At 47.1% G+C, this 19,874-nt stretch overlaps 3 protein-coding genes across 4 annotated transcripts in view; all 3 read right to left on the bottom strand.

The window, feature by feature from the left end:
* LOC118511033 (lachesin-like) overlaps positions 1-5,007 on the bottom strand; it is a 101,423-nt gene extending 96,416 nt beyond the window's left edge. Inside the window, exon 1 of the mRNA XM_036053620.1 lies at positions 4,868-5,007. The gene's annotated coding sequence lies outside the window, so the exon portion shown is untranslated. The remainder of the gene's footprint in view (positions 1-4,867) is intronic.
* A 4,361-nt stretch (positions 5,008-9,368) lies between these two features.
* LOC118511031 (zinc finger protein Noc) lies at positions 9,369-13,643 on the bottom strand. Its single transcript, XM_036053610.1, has 2 exons — positions 12,585-13,643; positions 9,369-12,470 (listed from the first exon to the last, which is right to left on the bottom strand). Exons 1-2 carry the CDS (start codon positions 12,669-12,671, stop codon positions 10,830-10,832), a joined length of 1,728 nt encoding a protein of 575 aa, XP_035909503.1. The 5' UTR covers positions 12,672-13,643; the 3' UTR covers positions 9,369-10,829.
* Positions 13,391-16,542, bottom strand: LOC118511032. Of its 2 annotated transcripts, XM_036053612.1 has the most exons (3): positions 16,452-16,542; positions 13,783-13,934; positions 13,391-13,678 (listed from the first exon to the last, which is right to left on the bottom strand). In XM_036053612.1, the coding sequence occupies exons 1-3, from the start codon at positions 16,525-16,527 to the stop codon at positions 13,427-13,429; spliced, it is 480 nt and encodes a 159-aa protein (XP_035909505.1). In that variant the 5' UTR covers positions 16,528-16,542; the 3' UTR covers positions 13,391-13,426. The 2 variants fall into 2 exon arrangements, with proteins under 2 accessions (XP_035909505.1, XP_035909504.1); XM_036053611.1 differs by lacking the exon at positions 16,452-16,542 and having other exon boundaries at positions 13,783-14,092.
* Positions 16,543-19,874: the final 3,332 nt, after the last annotated feature.

Genomic DNA, 19,874 nt, shown 5'->3' with positions numbered 1-19,874 from the left:
TGTGTGTGTGTGCGTACGTGTGCCGCCGCACAGCATACCGAAGGAATGTTCAATCAATCAATGCAATCGCCGCTGATCAATCGATCGACCGTTACGGGACGGTGTGGGCCTAAATTAAATCATTCTGTTATGTAAATTCTAAACAGTAGCCGACAGCCCACGATGGATGGAGATGACGTGAGCTCGCTAGTCATGTGAGACCTGCCATGCGAGATCCGCCCGAGGGGCAATTTAATGAAAGATGACAGGCCGAATTCAGCCAGCTGTCTGTCTGAAAGCATTACTCCGAAGAATGCTACCGCTCAAAGTCAGGCATCCAAATGGGGACTCGGGGGGAAGATAAACGTGCGAAAAGAGTTAAACCCTAGGTCGCATATAAATGAGATTACCGTAAGCTATATTACTATCCACGCTAGTAATGGAAATAGCTGCTAGGGTGCTAAGACTTTAAGCAACATTTTATAGCCGTACGGGCGTATCTGCGAACGTCGTTGAGTGATCTCTAACCTTCACGCAGAACGCTCAAGGATGTACGGCTACGATGTCAACAAATCACATCGCATTACAAAAGCAAAAATGAGAAATATGCTGCGTACCTGATGCATTGGGGCACATAAAAATTCCTTGCTCTTTGCCAACCGAATCGCGTCGGTCGGTTATTGCTCTCGTGTGAAGGATTTACAATCTCATTCTTCTAGACAGATGTGACCGGCCACAAACACACAGAGGGAAACCGGCAAAACATAACGTGCTGTAAATTTATATCTCAAGTCTCGATTAAGCATTTAAGCCTAATTTACGTGTTCTCAGGAATGCAAGATATCTAGTGTGCTCGCACCCGACCGTGCGCAAGACAGGCCACAGTTCCCTATTATTTACTTTCTCGTTTGTTTGTGCAACAGTGGATACAGAATCCACCCATCCAACCCATTCAAAGTGTGTAACTAGACAGCAAATCTAATTAAAATAATCACTCTCACTGGTAAAACATTTGCAAACCCCGAAAAATAGAACAGTAAAAATAATTTCACAACAACATAAATGGACGTGTTAACGTATAACAGTTGGTGAAAAAAGATTGCCACATTGCTTCATCCTGCTTTACGATCGTTTCTGCACAATAAACGATGTATCTTCGTTGTTCTTACATAACTTATAATTTAGTTCTTGATGTTTTTATCCTGATAGAACGGGTTGGACGTATGCGTTTTTCATATTTTATGAATTTATTTATCAAATTGTATCCTCTTTATCGATTTTATATTGCTATGTATTAAATATAGTCAAATGATTCCAATATCTTGTACATTTAGTTAAGATTATATAAGTAGCTTATTACTTCACAATGGTATCATCGAAATCATAGGATTCTTTCATACAGTCTCAAGCAAATACAGCAAAGATTGCACAGAAGGAATAATGGTAACTTGAATGTATCCCCAAAAGGCAAACCAATTCATCAGATGTATGCTTATAGCTTTCAAGCCCTGTCTACGTCTGTCATTTGCCGCAAAAAAGAACAATCCATTCAAGACTCGGAGGTAAAACTCTAGGAACGATCTTCCATATATCACTACAGGGTAGGCTGATGGTCAATCATTGCAAGTTGAGCTAAATCCCGGGCTGGAGATTAACGAGGCAAACTGACGTTCATCATACGAGCACAAATATCTAAACGGACGTCTAAAATTGTTCTATACTCGCTATCCGATCATACTTTATCCTGAGAAAAACTTCTGTATTCTAAATACCTGTCGGACAAACGAGAACGAGACTGTACAGAACATGTATAGTCCCTATACAGAAACATCACTTAGACAGCACTCTGTATCTTCTTTTTGCTTGGCACTACAACCTTGAAAGGTCTCGGCCTGCCATTTCTGAGATTCTGTGACTTGGTTTTACCCGTAGCTCGATAGTCAGTCTTGCGTACGGGGTGGCGGTCTGGATGGGAATTGAACCCTGGTGTTGCCGTGTGAAGACCGTCGCCGTTTTCGCCTCGGACACCGGACCGCCCCAAAACTCTGCACTCTGTATACAACCGATTAAATTCTCTTTGCCGCAATCGAGAGACAGGAGTCAATATTCAGAAGGATTTTTGGCCCATGTGAGATGGAATACCATTTACATTGAATTGTCTCTAAACCCTGACCACCTGAGGATGTTTAAAATAGGGTAAAACCACGGGGTGGTAGAAGCTTCTTCTGCAAAAGTAAACTCAAAAATCATCTTCACATCAGTTTAATTTGAATTATATTTTACTTACTTACTTCCTTATCAGGCGCTACAACCGCCGCTGGTAAGATCATCGTACAGCTCGTAGAGCTCGTCATTGTAGCGGCTCCTCCATTGTACTTCCGCACATACGGGGCCAAAAATCCTTCTGAGCATCTTCCTCTCGAACGCGGCTAAGAGGGCTTTGTCGGTTTTGGACAGAGTCCATGCCTCAGAGGCGTATAATAGGGGACTATAAATGTTCTGTACAGTCCCAGCTTCGTCCGTCGCGACAGGTATTTAGAGTGGAGAAGTCTCCTCAGGCTGTAGTATGACCGGTTGGCAGCCAGCACCCGTGCGCGTAATTCAACATCAATGTTGTTGTCGGTGCTAACTTTTGACCCCAGATAGATGAAGTTTTGGACGACTTCGAAGGTGCGGTCACCTATCTGTACATCACCCCTGCGTAAATCACTGTTTGTTAGCAGGGCCGCTGGTGGTGCCACCATCATTTTGGTTTTCGGCTCGTGAATCTCCAACCCGAGATTCTGTGCCGCACGCTCGATCCTTTGATAAGCTTCTGCTACATAGGAGAGCCTCAAACCAATGATGTCTATGTCATCAGCGTATGCCAGGATCTGGATTAACTTATAGAAGATGGTCCCCGAAGTTTCCACTTTCGAGTCGCGGATGGCTCTCTCTAGCGCCAGGTTGAAGAGGAGACATGCAAGCCCATCTCCCTGGCGCAAGCCCTTGGTGGTAGCAAAGGGCCCTGAGAGTTTTCCATCCATCTTCACCTGGCTTGTGATGTTGGCCATCGTCATTCTTACAAGCCTGGTAAGCTTGGCCGGGATTCCAAAAGAGTTCATTGCGTCGTACAGTTTTACCCTGGCTATGCCGTCATATGCGACTTTAAAATCAATGAAGAGAAGGTAGGAGTGGAGGATACATTTCTGGCCGTCTCAAAGTGTTCCTCAACTTCAAAAGTACATCAAAGATACCTCGAAGCCACTTAAAACAATATCAGACACGCCTGAGACAAGGTGCACTTCAATGGTGTGAGAGCATGTAAGAGCATTCCTGCTGCAGAGCATGTAAATTACATGAACTGTTTCTTCAGACATAAGACTAGTTAATACTAAATTTGTATGTGCTTATCCACCATGTAGGAACCTCGAATCGACAAAAACCTTACTGCTGTGAAGCCGACTTGACTCTCCGCCATCGCAGACGGACTGGTCATGTCATGAGAATGGCACCGAACAACACAGACCGGGAAGTTTTTCTATACCACATGAATAGACGAGAGTGGTAATGCATCCGCTCAAAAAGTGGGCCTAACTTATAGGCCGATGACGGCGCTCAGTCTTGAGAGGATAATAAGAAATAAGTAAAGCCTCTTTCTCGCTTCTTGGCCAAACGAACTCTGAAGGTCATGCCTGCCATTTCTGACTTACTAGACTTAAGTAAGTAAGTAAGTAACCGGCCGTATGAAGACCGGTGCCGTTGTCGCATCTACCACCGGGCCGCCCTGAGTAAAGTAAATAAATTAATTTGGGGCGAAGGCTAAGTACCTGTTTGCCGCAACTACTGACCGTGTTGGAGGCGCCTTCTGAAACAGAGTATCAGTTGACGGCGACCCGATTCTACAAACAGCGAGCCTTTCAGCGAGTCCATCGAGGGCACGTGATGAAGATGTTAGATTCATGTCCCATCAGGAAGGTGGTCGTCAGCGACCTGTTCGGCACGAGGCATACAGGAGCATAGCAAGCTCGTTGGCTAGATCTGATGGAGTCGAACCTATCGAAGATCGGATGCAGCCGTCGTTGGCGGAATGTTGTTCTGGCCCGGGTTTCCTGAAAACACAATGGCGTCCTTACGGTGTCTTATAGACGGGCTCCACACTGAACAGGTCAAGAGGAAGACCAATTTGGGGGCGGTTCGGTGGTATAATTGGCAGCGGCGCCAGTTGCTAACACGGCAGTACCTGGTATTCTGACTGACTATTCTTTAACAGGTATAATCAAATCAAGGAAGCCAGAAATGGCAAAAATAGCAAAGCCATTGAAGACAATTAGTTATTATGGCTCGAGAATCGCAATTAAGTTTACATTCTAATTTTCACTAATTTTCAATAGGAATTGATCAAACCAAGATTGATAGTCTATTAAATTTTAAAACTTTTTTTGTGCCTCGATTGTCGATATTCTTTAAAATCAAGAAAATTATAAAGTAATAGCGATTGAAGCAAACGGTAGTCATATCTTTCGAACTACCTGAATTACGCGCAACCAAACAACTCACTTGAATAACCAAATTGAATCACTCGGGAAACCACAGTGTAAAGTTATATTTACACCTCGTTTATGTGCAGCTTTTCTCCCTTCTTACCGTCCCCCGAAAAGGTTATAGCTGCCCCACAATACCTCAAGACCGATCGCGACCACCAGATAGTGTTTGGCGGTTTGGCTAATATGCTTATGGGTGCGTACGTACGCACGCAGCAAGCACACGGTTGTTGCTGATTTCTGTGGTAAACATCGGAGACTTTACCGTCCCGGGTCGCAGTTGACGCATGTTGTTCAGCCGTCGTCACCGAGCTGCTCGTCGAAATGTCGACACGATCGCGTAGAAACACTGTAAAATTACTTACCTTTACACACCGTGACCGAACCCTTTTTGACGTTGGCTCTTTCAACACACACATTTGGTCTTCGTTTAATGGCAGGATTTGTTGGTTGGCTTTTAAAAAGACAGACGCTTGACTTCTGCACTGCACCGCACTGATACCTTCTCGGCCTGTGTTTGCCCCCCGCCCCTGTCGCTCGTTGACGGCGAGCTCCGATAATAATTCAAGACAGATTAATTTTTCCTACTGCCACCAGCCATTTTTTGGCTTACACAGCGCAATTCGCTGCCTGTCAAGCTTGTCTGTTTGGTTGATGTGTTTCTGCGTTTTACACTGTACGCTACATCACGGGAGGCCCTTCTCTCAGAGGGAGGGAGCATCTAACCCCATCCCCCGACCACATGCATGTGCCCAGTGACACGCGGTGACAGCACAACGACAAACCCCAGTCAACCCCCACACCCCCTTCGCCACCGCCCCTTGTGTACCCAAGACACAGCTTTTACGCCCGTTTCGTACGTTCGTAGCCGATGAACATTAGTCAGACCGAAATGTCAGATCAAGGCGACCGAGCGGACGGGTGAGCGGACCAATGCTTGGAGAATGGCACGAGGCGGAAAGTTGGCGCAAAGAAAGATTTATGTTTCCTTCAATTGGATTTTTCGCTCGATGCTGAGAAAATATGATACCACACCACATTACACTCTAGCCCGGCAGTGACACCAACACGGCAGCAGCACCAGCAGTTCCGAAACGACACGAAACCAGAAAAGGGAAAGGGGCTTGCCGGCCTGCGAAAAAGAGGCAGCCGTTTGACCGCTTGCCTACACTCTCACCTTAAAAGCCACTGTACACACAAAACAAAACGCGGAGGGAAACAAGAAAAAGACAACCCGAAGGAAAGACGAAACCCAAATCAACCCGTCACCGGTGTGGCGGTCGATATGTCTTTTTTGACGGTGGGTAAATTGGTCAGCTCAAGCTGAAATGGGGTATAATTTTATAAGTACTATTTATGACTCGAAAATGGCCACCATTAAAAATGACGGTCATTATTTTTGTCCCGTTCCCCGACAGGCGGTGTTGAAAATAAGACCAACGCCGGGGTACCACCACACCAGCACGGGAGGAAATTGGTGTAAAATGTTAACTCCGTTCGTCTGTTTTTTGTTGTTTCGAACTGTTGCAACACTTAAGTGTGCATTTCATATATGCTGCAAAGCTTTACAACTTAATATCGTTTTTTTGGTTTATCGTGTTTCTTTTCTCTGTCGGACTGGGAAAAAATTAGCTTTAGGCATAAAAATTATCTGATCCACTCTAACTGTCAGATTGCTTACTTATCGGGAACTAAGTGATCTTATATGGTTACCAAACTTCTCAAAACTGATCTCAATCGATCAGACCAGAATCATTGAGTATACTGCTGCTTAATCATTAGGCGCTAAAACCGCTTTGCGATCGTGGGCCTGCTCCAGAAATCCTCGATACCCCTATTGGTACCAATCCTATCCTAGATACCAATCTAACACCGTCGTCTGTCAATCCTAAGCCCTGGCATTTTTGGAGGACGCATCCCCGCCATCACTCCACATCAATTTGAGCCTTCCACGCCTCCTCTGACCATGTGAATGTCCTGAAAGAACGTTACGGTATGGGTCATCCAATGTTATTGTCATGACATACTCAGCAGCCATCGATGTGTCTAATCTCACTACCGACAATTTTGAAACAAACACTGCCTGTTTCATTAAATGTTGTTATCAACCAATGTTAGACTCAAAACAATCTCGTAGATCACTCTTATACCTGCAAGAGCCCTGTCAGCTGTGCCGTTACAAGACTCAATTTAACCTGTCAAACGCTGGTCCTGCACATGTTTAATGAAACAAACCTCTAGCAGATTATTATGCACCTTGTTCGTTCATTCTTTTCCGTCGACCCCCAAATTTGCATACAATTAAGATCAATAGAAACATCAGCGATACCGCTAATTTTAGGACGCTGTGAGCGGGGACGTCTATTAAACATCAACTGTTATTACGGTCAACGATACTTCTTGGAAGTAAATCATATCACATTTCCTAACGACTCGCAGAAAACATGACTTAAATCGGGAGCCGCACATTATTCAATCATGTGCTCGCGCGCTCGCCGGGTCGTTCAATCTTAACACCAGTGCAGCGCCGACACACCAAACGGTAAACAAGCCGCAGTAGAAACACGCTCAAACACCCTGTTTATCAGATCAAAGCAGGCATCGCGGCATGAAGATGAAAATAGAAAGAGAAAGAGAGAGAGAGAAGCAGAGCGAGACCAGTTGAGAAAGAGCAACAGCATACGATAATGCAACGAAAAGCAAAATCTTAAACTCGTGTACCAATATCAAGAGGTAAGCAAAATTGAACGCAACCTCCCAAACGGCCAAAAGGTCCCGCGGTTCCTCATTCGGTGTAGCCAGTTTCGCCTTACGGCAGACCACAAGGATCACTGTTTCCGCCAGGAAAAGGCCGCAAGAGTAGATCCCCCATCCCCAATCCCCTTCCACTTCTTATCACCCTCTTGGACGCACATTTAGCAGACAGCGCGCACGATGGAGCGCACAGAGCGAGAAAAATAACGACTGTATAATCGAAGATAATTACAGATAAATTTCAGTTTTCGCCTGCCACATAACAGCCGAGAATGCCAAACCCGCTGCAGAGAGTGTTGTATTGTCGGCTTCGGCTGGCTATATCGCCATCATCGTTGCTGCTCACGCCACACATTCGCTTTTGCTTCGCCATTTGCCCTTCTCGTTTGCATCGTTTTGCAGGCTATAACTTCATCCCGGGATCGGGATCTCGCGCCCTGCTTGTCGTGAGTGATTAATGGTTTTGAGAAGTATCTTTTTCCGTGGGCCCTTTTATGCTTCGCCTTTATTTTTTTGTTTGCTCTCTCTCTCTCTATCTCTCTCTCTCTATCTCTCTCTCTCTCGCATCTCGCAGCTTCGTTCTGCTGATTTTGTTAGCTCGAAGCAATAAAGCAGTAACAACAGCCACAACAACAAAAAAACACTGTAAAAATTGCAAAGCACACCGCACGACGAACAGTGCCCGCGCGATGTTGCTCTGTGCGTGTACACGATTCGGCGCAGCGGCTTTGATACTCGCGCGTAATCGCTGGACAGACAGGCAGACAGACAGACAGCATTCGAAGGCAGAAACCCGAACCAGTCACAGCAGTCTGTGCGCTCCCATGCCAATCTCGTTCTCGCTCGTCTGCTGCCTCGACGGGAAAAGCCGCCTTCGATGGTCGAAAAACAAACCGAGCTACAAAGGTCCGTGGACTGAAAGCAAATCCACTGTGCCGAGCGCTCCTTCAATGGGCGGCTTTGACTCGTGAAGAAGCAGCGGCTCATGCCACGCCGGAATCTGAAAAGCTAAAAATTTATTAGTTCAACCTCGTTGCCTTCGGTTTAGTAGAGCTTAGCCTGGTTGCTTCCCTTGTCTCATTCAGTAACAGTGCTGTGCAAGAAACAGTTTCACAAACTAAAATGCGAGTCGCCGTTGATTTATCGCACGCCACCATCATCGCTAATCGCAACCGTGTGTTATACTGAACATTGACAATGCATTGCAATGGTGGAAAAAAGGAAAACACGATTAGATAAGCTATCCATTATCATATTCGCATTATTATGGCGATAGTCGGCACACCAATACGGTACGCACCTAGCTTTGTCAAGCACTGTGTGCACCCATTCCTCAGTTCCAGCTCTCGGCTCATGACCCATCACGAAGGCGAAGTGATGAGTGAAACACCACCACCACCACACAAACAAAAAGTGGGAAAACAAATGTGCAAACGGCAACAACGAACGGCACGAGATCTCCTCTCCCCTGTGCGGAAATCCACCCAAAATACAAAACACAATGAGCCCGGCGTACAAATGTTTCGCTCAAACGAGAGTGGAATTTATTCCGACAAACATGACAAACAACGCGGCGTCATCGTCGTTCGCCGCCGCCACACGGACAAAGCGAACGGAATCCCCTGCGAGAGGCCCCCTTCTGCCCTTCTGCCACTCATTCCTGCTCCTCACACCCCCCGCTCCACAACAGCCAACCACCAGTCACTCGGTGGACGATGATGCTACAGACTACAAACTGCCGGTACGACGACCGTAGCTCCGGACAGCTGGGGGTGCTTCTGGGGTGCTAATTGAAAGGCTTGGTAATTAACTAATAAATAACGAAACATGATATCATTTTAAAATCATTCGTCCGTGCCATTTTCTCGTTTCCGTTTCTCGAAACTCCTTCTTTTTTTGTTGTTGCTTTTTGCCGTTTTGTCGTCCAACACGTTCGTAGCATTTTTTTTCCTCGTTTTCGTAGCCAACCTCTCGGCCTGCAACGTGTTCTTCAGCAGCATTCCGGTTTTGTGTACGTGAATTCGTTTCCATTAGCAACCTCATCCGGTTAACCGGGTTCGATGGGCTTTCGGATTGCGCAAATGGGGAGTAAAGTGTCAAGAAGATCGGTGGTTTGTAATTAATAGAGGATGTGGCGTTTCCTTTTTATTTTCACATATTTTTTGTTGCTCCTTTTGCCTTTTAAGATTTATTACAGGGTGGTTCATAAATTCCATATTTTTCTCTTACAAACGAGCTCTTGCTTCCTTCGCGTCCCTTTTTCTTTCACCCATTTTCGTAGCGCTCGTGAGCTGCTGTGGCACAGCGCTAACGTCTTGCGCCTTTCTGCATATTTACAATTTCAACACACAACTCGTAACCTGCCGTTTCACCGCTTCTTCCTACATCTTTCTTTTTTGTGTTTTTTCTTCCTTTCTTTATTTATTCTTCATTCTTCAGCAGATGATTCATTTTGCTTTATTATCCTCAAGAATGCAACTTTTATAACGCTTCCCACTGCATGCAACCCTCGAAAGTGTACGTTTTTTGTGTTTTTGCTCTACTTGCGTATTCCCGATACCGACCGATCTACGGCAAAATCTAAAGCATTATGAGCAACCAAATAAACACGGCAATAATAAATAGCATCTGTCAGAATGCAGATAATGCATTCTTCTGGGTTCCCTTTTTGCAGCACCTACGTCGCTCATTGGGAAAGGATGATATATAAACATCTTTTAGAGCAAAACTAGGGCTAACCCGATCTACCGACTGTAGCTGAATCGTGGTGTACAAGGATATTTTCTTTTTGTAATTAAAGTGGCGAAAACCAAGGACTATTTTACATCTAAGCCAAAGACTGATAACACTGACAGAACCGCCTCAGAAACGCGGACCCTATCTGGGCATATTGATAATGATCGAATTTTAGTTGGTAGATTTCTCATTACAAAAATGGAAGTGAAATAATCTCAAATCTTTCCGGAATATATAACGAACTGACGATCTTGCGTTGCATATGATAAACCCTTAAGAGGCTTACGATCGGCTCCTGCAGTACACTCTCATACTTCCTAATATGCCCCGATTTATCGGGATTAGTGAAGAGTTGGTTTTTCTTTTTTTGTTTTCAAACTAACAGCATTTGATCGATCCTGTTAGGCAATTTGCATTCAAATAGTTGTGAAATACAGCGATCTTCCCGAATGTCCGTTCCAACACCAACCAAGTGGCAGTTGTGGTGCAAAAACTGTGATCTTTGAATGATTTGTAATCCAGCGTTCTCACTACTTTCGTTCAACTACGCTCCGTATCGTTCGTCCCGGTCCCCCTTTCGTAAGATGTTGCTTGAGTTCTACGGATGTATTAACAGCACTTCGGCTTCATTTAATGTGTTACTATTTCCACTGCCCGCACTCCATATCTCATTTGCAGAATAATCTTAATATCACAGTTGATAGAACAAACACGATTGGACACCTTCGGTTTCTGTTGTTGCTGTTGTGTGTTGTGCTCGTACTGTTCCCCTAATGTTACGCACTGTCGTCAGCCACCAAAAACTGCACCTTCACTTGCACTGTGCATCCTGCTTCTCTACTGATGTACTGCCGCACCCATCCGCTGTCCGTAGAGGGCGGCCGCATACGGTGAGTAGTACTGCCCGAAGGCGGCGGCCGGATTGAAGGCAGCCGCCGCCGCCGCTGCCGCCGCACTGTACGGTGAGCCGGGCATGGCCGTGGGCATTGCACCGGGCTTCACGTACGGATGGTAGCGGGCGGCCGACAGTGGACTCAGCGGCGGGTTAGGATAACCTCGGTGATGGTGATGAAGCGAAGTGGGCGGGAAAATGCCACTCAGAGGCATCAACTGCTGCTGCAGGGCTAATGCCGCCGGATCGGACAGGTTAGCGGTATGTGTGCGCAGATGCGATAGCAGCTCATCCGTGGTGTTGAACCGCTTGCCACAGTACGAATCGCCAACGACCCAGTTGCACATGTACGGACGGCTAGCAGCACCACCGGCACTACCCGGCGGTTGCGATCCACCGGAATTTACGGCCGCGGCTGCCGCTGCAGCAGCAGCAGCGGCGGCAGCAGCTGACGACGGTGGAGGATAGCCCGGATAGCCCGCGGGCGGCATCGAGCTGAGTGCCATCGCCATATATTTCTGGTGATCGCACTGGGTACAGCCGGCCGGACATTGGCTACCCATCATCATCTGATGATTGTGAGCCGAAAACTGACATCCGGTGCAGTACGGGTCCTTGCAGATCGGCACTAACGTTTCACCGCCGGACGGTGTTTTGACGCGCGTGTAGCTAAGGTACGGATTGGCACCGGCAGCACTGGCCGCCGCAGCCGCCGCTGCCGCTCCGGAGTAGCCGGCGGCCGCCAGCATCGCCGCATGATGATGACTAAATGCACCGGCGAACGGTGGCCGGAAGGCAGGGTTCGTGTGGTCGATCCCCGACGGACTCGGCAAACCGGCCGTACTCATACCGTACGGGTTTGCCTTGTACGCGGCCGACGGTGGCAACGCGCCCGGATGCATCATGCCGGCCGACGGACTGCTGGACGGCCCCGAGCCGTTTCCATTCACTTTGTCACGATCACTGGGCGTACCGGCGGACGGGGCCCGACGGTTAGCTTCCGGTGTGCTGCACTTATTGCCACCGTGCTCACCACCACTTTCGGTACTCTTCACACTAGCACTGCCACCACCACGACCCGACATTGGCGAATCGGCGCTGCCACGCGGCGACAGGGCCCGACTATCTTTGCGCCCACCGTGATCACCGTGGCTGGCGTTATTATTATTGATTTGGCTCACACTATTGTTGTTCAACACGTCACTTCCACTGCTCATCTTGGACGAGGGACGATCGTCCACCGACGACGACGTTTTGCTAAGGTTCACTTTCGTCGTTAGCACATTCATCTCGTACGGTTTGAAGGCGAGCTTGATCTCCGGCGATGCGTCCGACTTGTCCGTCTTTACCGACGGCGATCGTGACGCGGACGAGTGCGACGTCGGATCAACCTGGGACGAGGCAGACGAATTGCTGCCGGAGGATGAGGTGCTGCTCGTGCTGCTGCTGGAGCTGTTGGAGGACGATGATTTTTTGTTCTTTTCCGACGGCGAAACGAGCGACTTGACCGTAATGTTGCCTGGGTCGGCCCCGATCTGGCTGCAGGTTTGCGCCAACAGTGCCAAGGGACTTTTCTTCGCATCCAACTGTTTTTGGGGATGAAGAAAGGAGGGATTGATGTTAGTTTTGCTGTTATTCCATTTCAGGCGCACTGTTGGATGCATTTGCCATCATCAGACCAGATGTCTGCGAATACTTACCGAGGTCGGAAGCGGAGAAAGGTAGTCCGGTTGCAGATATTGATTATTTCCAACTTGTAACATTGCGGTGCCTTCTAGTATCACCATTTGGGCGGTCTTTGGCGAAAGAAAAATGCAGCTCCTAACACGATGATATGCACTACTGTTTGCTTAAACGATGCAGTTAATCTGCTGATGCGGTTTGTTTCACTCACATACACACTCTCACGTCAAGGCTTTTCAACGTTCCGTCGGTATGTTTTGTATGACTTTTTGCTTTATTTGCTGACAAGCAGACACTTTAGCACACAAACTCTTGGTGCAATAATTGCACTTCGAAGCGTTGATTCAATTGCATGCTGCAACATTCACATGGGACATCGTTTTGAGTGGTCATATTTTTCACCTTCTCACACACGGACACACATTTGCACGCTCATCAAACACACTCGCAAGGCTCGATCGTTGGCAGTCGAGAGTGGCTGGATGGTATTTTCAAACAAAGCACTCCCAGCAAAGATTGATGCGTTCTGACACACGGCGACTTTGTTTTGCAGTCACACCAAACAAATTACAACTTTAATCGACCCACATCAATTGCATTGATCTTTAGTCGTCTGCTTCACTCTTTTCACTCTTCACTCGGAAATCACTGCACGAACGTCTTACGACAGCACGTCGGACAGACGTTGCACGATTTCAATAACAGACAGATAGATGCTCGTTGTTTACACAATCAATCACTCGGATTCAACCACCGTTCCGAACACTTTCCTTCTGACTTGTGGCCTTCGCTACGCTTCATCCACAGTGCCCAAACAACCCAACACCTTGTTACGGGCCAAAGCAACTGCTCACACGTGTCACACGGTACAATGGTTTCGCGTATTAGCACATGTGTGTTTGATCATATTATTCCAATGCGTAATCGTTTCCTCACACACTCGCACACATTCACTCACACAAACGGTGTAGGTAATCCACAGCAGGCTCAGTATCGTAGCGGAATTTGACGCGAGGACGTTGACGACCACGTTCACTGACGAACCGTACAGCTTCGCAGACAAAGTTGGACTCGTTCTCGGCGGCCGTCGCAAGCTGCCACGGACTGGTTGCTGAGAGCGAGTCGAAAATTTCATGATGGATTCCGGGTGATGAATGGTCTGCATCGACCAATCGCAGCGCCCGAACGCTGCAACACGCACACTACCGTACGTACCCGACTACGCTCAACTCTCTCGCGCTCTCCCGTGCTCTCGCATCTCTCGCACCGTGGGAAACGTGCTGCTGTCACGCACACTCGCAACGGTCTCGGGTCTCCCATAGCAGGCTGGCTGGCTGGCGCTGCTGTTGCTGCTGGTGCTGGTGGTGCTGTCGGAGCAATAAAGAGATTCTTTTGAAGCGCGTTCAAATAGCACCACAGGAGGGGTCGGTCCGACGACGACGACGACGACGGCGACGACGCGGGAGTGCGAAAGGAAGATGTACAACCCATGAAAAGTAAACAAAAGTGAGCAATATTCCGAGAAAACCACTTAACACGTCAAGCATAAATTTGAACAAAGCCCAAACGAAGCCGCGCGCACACACCAAAAAGGGCCCCGCACAAACACAATTGCACCCGGGCGGAAACGATGGCGATGATGCTCGTTGCTCGCTCGTTATGTGCGTACTTTGTTCACACCCGGGGTGCTCGAGAAGAGTAGAGCAAGAGAAAAAAATCATGCGAGCCGTATAACACACATAGCCGCCACGGAACGGACCCCTCTGCTTGATGTGTCGTTTTGTGGCTCGTTTATTGTTATTATTATTTTTGCCTTTTCCTCCTCGATTCCACCCTCCGTCCCCGCCGAACCTCCTCCGTTCTCCCCGCGAGCATCAGTACCACCCAGAAGTGAGCGGTCCGCTGATGAGAAGCGGATGCTGTTTAAACCCGACCGAGCGAGTTGACGGTTGACTTTGATTACGGGACGCACCATACAGACCCCCGCTTGAGAGACGTCAAATTGACAGATTTCGCGCGGCAATGTTGCACACAGTTCGCTCATCACACTGTGTACTGTGTCGGTGGCCTCAAAAAGACGGACCCAAACAGGACAGAGCTTAGATGAATTCCCATCCCCCGCCCCGTCTTCATCGGTGTTGCTTGCCCACGTTGGTCGGCACGCAATCCGCGATGCGCGCACATTTGAGATTGATGTGTGGCGTGTGGAAGGCATGTGTGTTTTGCTTTCCTTCTCATCCATGTGTCTCATTTGTACGCACCGGCACCCAGGCCTGGTCGGATGATGGAGGGTTGATGCTTTTGATGTGATACACTGGTCTACTAGCCGCCATCATGTTCCTCTTTCCGTGGCCTCACAGAAGTGGAGTTCTTTTCGCATACCATTACTCTATTAAGACCACTTTTCAAGACAAAAACCTCACCTTCTATGCAACTACTCTGGCCAAGAGGGTGATAAAGCGCACAGTGCCAATTACTGACAATAGACACGCATTTGTGGCATCGCTGTCTACATATTTGGTATCTGAGCTGACAGTGATATGGGCACGAGGGTGATGAATCGCGGCTGCTGATGGCTGTGATAATTGCTCTGATGTGATTATTGCCCAAATAAGGTTCGCAAGTCATGGGCACTGATTACTGAACTTCCGTTCATTGTCTTTGTTGCAATGTACTCAAACATATTCAAATGATATTAAGAAGACAAGTTATGAAATACTCTAGGATTCTGCCAGTTCTCTTGATTCGAAGTCTGACCTGACTTTAAGAAGCCCATCCATAATATTGGATGCATTCTGCGACTATTCTTTCCACGTGGTATTTCAATAAAAGTATTTGTGGATATGGTTGTTCGGCGGCATTCTCATGGCATTACCAACCCACATGAAACTGACGGCGTCCAGCAACCTTAAGCATAATTCAGCGTCTATATTCTACTACGTTGCTAGGTTCAAACCCCATATAATTGAAATTTTAGACGAATACAAACGTAATAGAGGCGGATCATAGTATAAGCAACATAAACAGATGCTTGAGGCACTTTTCGTTTCGCCAAAGACGTATCTTCCTATTAGCTGAACACTCTAGGGAGACTCGATCATGTAGAGTCATTATCATTCTTACATGCTTGTAAGCTTGACCTTAGCTCTATAGGCTATAAAATCTATGAAGAGAATGCATTGTTGTAGTTGATGCTTCGCCATGTTATTCAAGATTTGCCTCATAGAAATGATCTGGTTGGTGGTTGATTTAGTTCCACTTATCGCTTCGACGAACGGGACAACTTGAATTCGTTATAACAGAGAAAAACTCTTAAAGGCTGTATTCAACACCGTCATACCTCTGCATCAGTGCTGTTGATCAGTTCGTCAGTGTAGTTCTACTATTTTGTTTTATTAGTGAAGCCTAGAACCTGCTAGTGGAGTGAACCTGGGACCTAAGCCATGGTTTTAAACTGAACGATCTTTGCGATCATTTTCTACTTAGTCTTGACTTCCAAATGATTTGATATAAATAAAGTCCACTGACCCAACATTAGCTTTTGTATTTCGTTTTTCCTATCGACGAACCCATGACGGTCAAAAAGATATGTTTAACAAGTTCCGCCAACCGCTCATATTTAGAGATTGTTCATCTTCACCGCAGACAAAGATGGTAAGCTTTTTGCAACGAATCCCATCTAGCATACGAATGCACATGGATCCAAGTAGGAGTACGATTGCGATCTATTATTAACAGAACTCAAATTGTGCAATGAAAATTTTTACAATTCTTACACCACAATTCTGGTGCTTATTGTCACTGCATCCCACCGCCTTCAATAATTATAAACCGCCTTCTACTGTAAAAGCATCAAGTACCACTAGAAATACTCACTCACTCACCGAAAAACCATCTCGTAAATGATGGTACAAACGGTTTTGCTGCCGACAGTTCCAACACAGTTGTCTCAATTTGCATCACCACAGCTATCGCGGCTGTCTACAACAGTGACGTTCTTTCGGCTTCAATTAATTGTGCCGCTCCTTCGGACGGCGTTCGGCGTCATTTGCTGGCTGTCAATTATTTGCTAAATTTCATCCTCTCCGCTCTCACCATCATACACTCCCAGCTAGCTGAAGCGTCGGTCCGCATCGAACGGAAAGAGATCATGATGGGGCTGATGATCGCACCTCTTCACAACGAAACGCCCACCCGCTCATCAGATCAGGCCCCGGAGCGTCCACCCGGAGCCGGACCGCACAGGGCCGCGCGCACGATCTCAAACCATCGTTCTTGCTTCTTTTCTTCGCCCGTGCATTCGTGGCCGTTTGTCCAATGCCGCCCCGACCAGACCACTTATAAGCGAAGAGAATTCCCGGCCCCTTCTCCGACCGATGCGCCGCTAAAGACCTCGCTGATACCTTAACCAAACTCGACGTAGACGCATGGATGAAAGATTACATGCCCAGAGAGAATGAAATGCCGCAGATTGGAGTGGAAAATAACACGATTCTGACAGCAAAATTACACTCGATTCCAACAGTCGGACATGCAGCTCAGATTGCGATAGATTGCGGGGTTTGGGTGCGAGTGGGTCTTTATGCCCGGTTAGTTGATTTCTTTCTTGTTTGCCCCTTCTGCCTTTGACTAGTTCCTACGCTTTCTACTTCAACGCTTCGCACAAGCGTTCCTTCCTCGTTCTTGCGAACGAGTGATTGCTTGCTGTCGTGGCCGTTTGCACGCAGACAGAATGAAGGCGGCCGCTTTCTGTGGTTCGTTGTCGGTAAGGGTAATGGAAAAATGATGAGAGCACTTGAGAGAAAAAAAACAGGACCTTGTCGCACCGTGTGGCACTGTACAGCGTGATTGGACCGGAGCGTCAAGGTGCCGGAAGCTTACTGTTTTACTCAAATTAACACCACCGGCTTAAGCATGGGATCCATTAATCTTGCTTTTCAATTCGTTCGCGTACGTTACGTTTTAATCAAGTGGTTCGGTGTGTACGAGGGCCCACTCATTTATTTGAATGCATTTCCATCCAACACGTCTTTCCAATATTCTATGCTCGATTTATTGTTAGTACCACAGGGAAGAAAGTTAATTTTAAACAGATGATTCAAATAAATTTTCTTGCTCAGCTATTCTCGATCATTTAGGGTGATCTTGATCGTGATAAAAGCCTCAATTTATGGTTGCTTTACCAGGAGCAGTTTACTTCATCTTTCGCAATTCAACACGCAATTCCAAGTCGCACCTCCCATACAATTATGTCCCTTTTGGTCTGCGTGAGTGTCGGTGTGATCAGCCATCCGGTATCATTTGGGATAAAAACAGAAACACAACGATATAATTAAATCTCCGCGCTCGGGTGAGGGTGGCAATGGGCCATAATTATTTTCCGTTCAGCACTCAGACGACCACTTCCTTTCCACACCCAATTTATGAAAGACGGGCCGCCAAAGTCGTCATCATCATCATCATCATCATCCACATCATCTTGATAATCAACCACTGCAGGCACGTTCGTCTTCCTGTTGGCTTAGGCGGGCAACAGAAGCCCACCGTATCTGAAGGCGGTCTTGTGAAGTGTCCTCGAGGAAGCACCACCGGAGTTTTTAAGGCCCGCCGTCGCCGCCGTAAACTGCGTGCTCTGTGCGGAGGTTACCATTATTTCCCTATTACCGACATTGCATAGACGGTGTTCGTTTGGCATTTCTTTGGACCGCCCGTGGTGTAATTATATTTTCTTTTCCAATCCAAAGGTGCTTCGAGAGGTGCTCGAGCGAGCGAGAGAGAGAGAGAGAGAGAGAGAGGGTGAGCTCGAGATACATCCCAAATCTTGGAAACAATATTTATTCTGCACTTCTTCAGCTACAGATGCTGGTTGCTGCTGTCGTGTTTGTGGGCACACAAGCCGAGTGGAGTTTTGTTTGCCAAATGAACACTTACAATTTCGCCATTTTATTTTTTTAAATACTATCAAAACATGGCAAAATATTGCAGATAGCCTATTTGAAGCACGATCGATCGAGCATAGATACGTCTCAAGTGTTTTGAAGGCTATTTTTAAAACGACTAACAAGACAATTCACACAATAAAGCATTCTTAGGGCAACGGTAAGTGTCAACGCCGTCAGCACCGACAGACAGCTTGAGGACGGCGATGAAACGGTCAACCAGAATGTTTCCTCACAACTGCCATCCCATTGCTCTGTGAGTACTTTATTTCTTCTGCCACTGCAACCGTAACACTGACAAACCAACCGAACAACGCTCTCGGCCGCTTCCCGTCGTGCTTGTAAAAGATGTAAATTTAGAAACGTTTACGCGCTTCTAACCTTGGTGCCTGCAGAGCATAAAGTATGGTAAATATAGGACCCTTCATTCCCACCCAAAGCCATCCCCGGGCCAATAAACAAACGGCCCAAACTCTTTATGCCGTCGCGTCGTAAAGCAGAAAACCACTCTCATATAGTGGTAATATTTTATTTCCTTGTCGCTGCCGGGGTAATTATTTTATAAATTAATGTCACTCGTGCCAGCATCTTAGGATCTGCCTGCGCACTACGGACACTACGGCTACGGCAAACGTAAAACGGAGACCATAAATCTAGGCGAACGCGTACTGTGTGTGAGTGTGTGTCGAGAGCGCCCAGTGGGAAAGAAGAAAACAGCAATCTCGCGCACCCACATCGGGACGCACACCGGGGACGTAATCGGGCGGCTGGTAATGTGCGCCAGTTTTCATGGTCCAAAATGGCGATAAAAGAAATTGCACCGACGGGCGACGGGCAATGCGGTGCAATAATAACGATAATACTAACCAAAGCTGCACTGATGGCAGTAGAAATTGTCTTATACTGCTCATTAAACTGACTGCGAGTGAGATATCATTTAGGAAAATTAAATGCCAGATCCTGTACGCGGAGGAGGCGAAAGGGAGACGGAGACGAGGCTAAAGCTACTCATTTTTCATCAGGTTTACCCACACTGGCCTCGTAACGAGGATGAGATAGCAGCGTTGCCCGCTTGGAAGCGGATGAAGTTGTGTAGACTTGAATTTATTGTTATGATCAGTTAACATGGTGCTCACTTACTCACACGCCCCACGCCAGCGCACCGACTTCTTTCAACCTTCTCGGCACCTTCCCGAAAGGAGGGAACGGCCAACGAGACGTTCTGTGTGTGTGTGACATTAAATGGATTTTTTTACTCTCCTCGCTGCTTTGCCACGACACGAAAACAATTTACTTTATGCGGTTTTATGGCGGCATCGAGCGCACCATGTTTATATATGGTTTAGCTTGTGTAACATTAATCAACCC

This window comes from Anopheles stephensi, chromosome 3, assembly GCF_013141755.1.
Source record: "Anopheles stephensi strain Indian chromosome 3, UCI_ANSTEP_V1.0, whole genome shotgun sequence".
NCBI lineage: Eukaryota > Metazoa > Arthropoda > Insecta > Diptera > Culicidae > Anopheles > Anopheles stephensi.
This window is presented reverse-complemented; position numbering and strand designations above follow the sequence as displayed.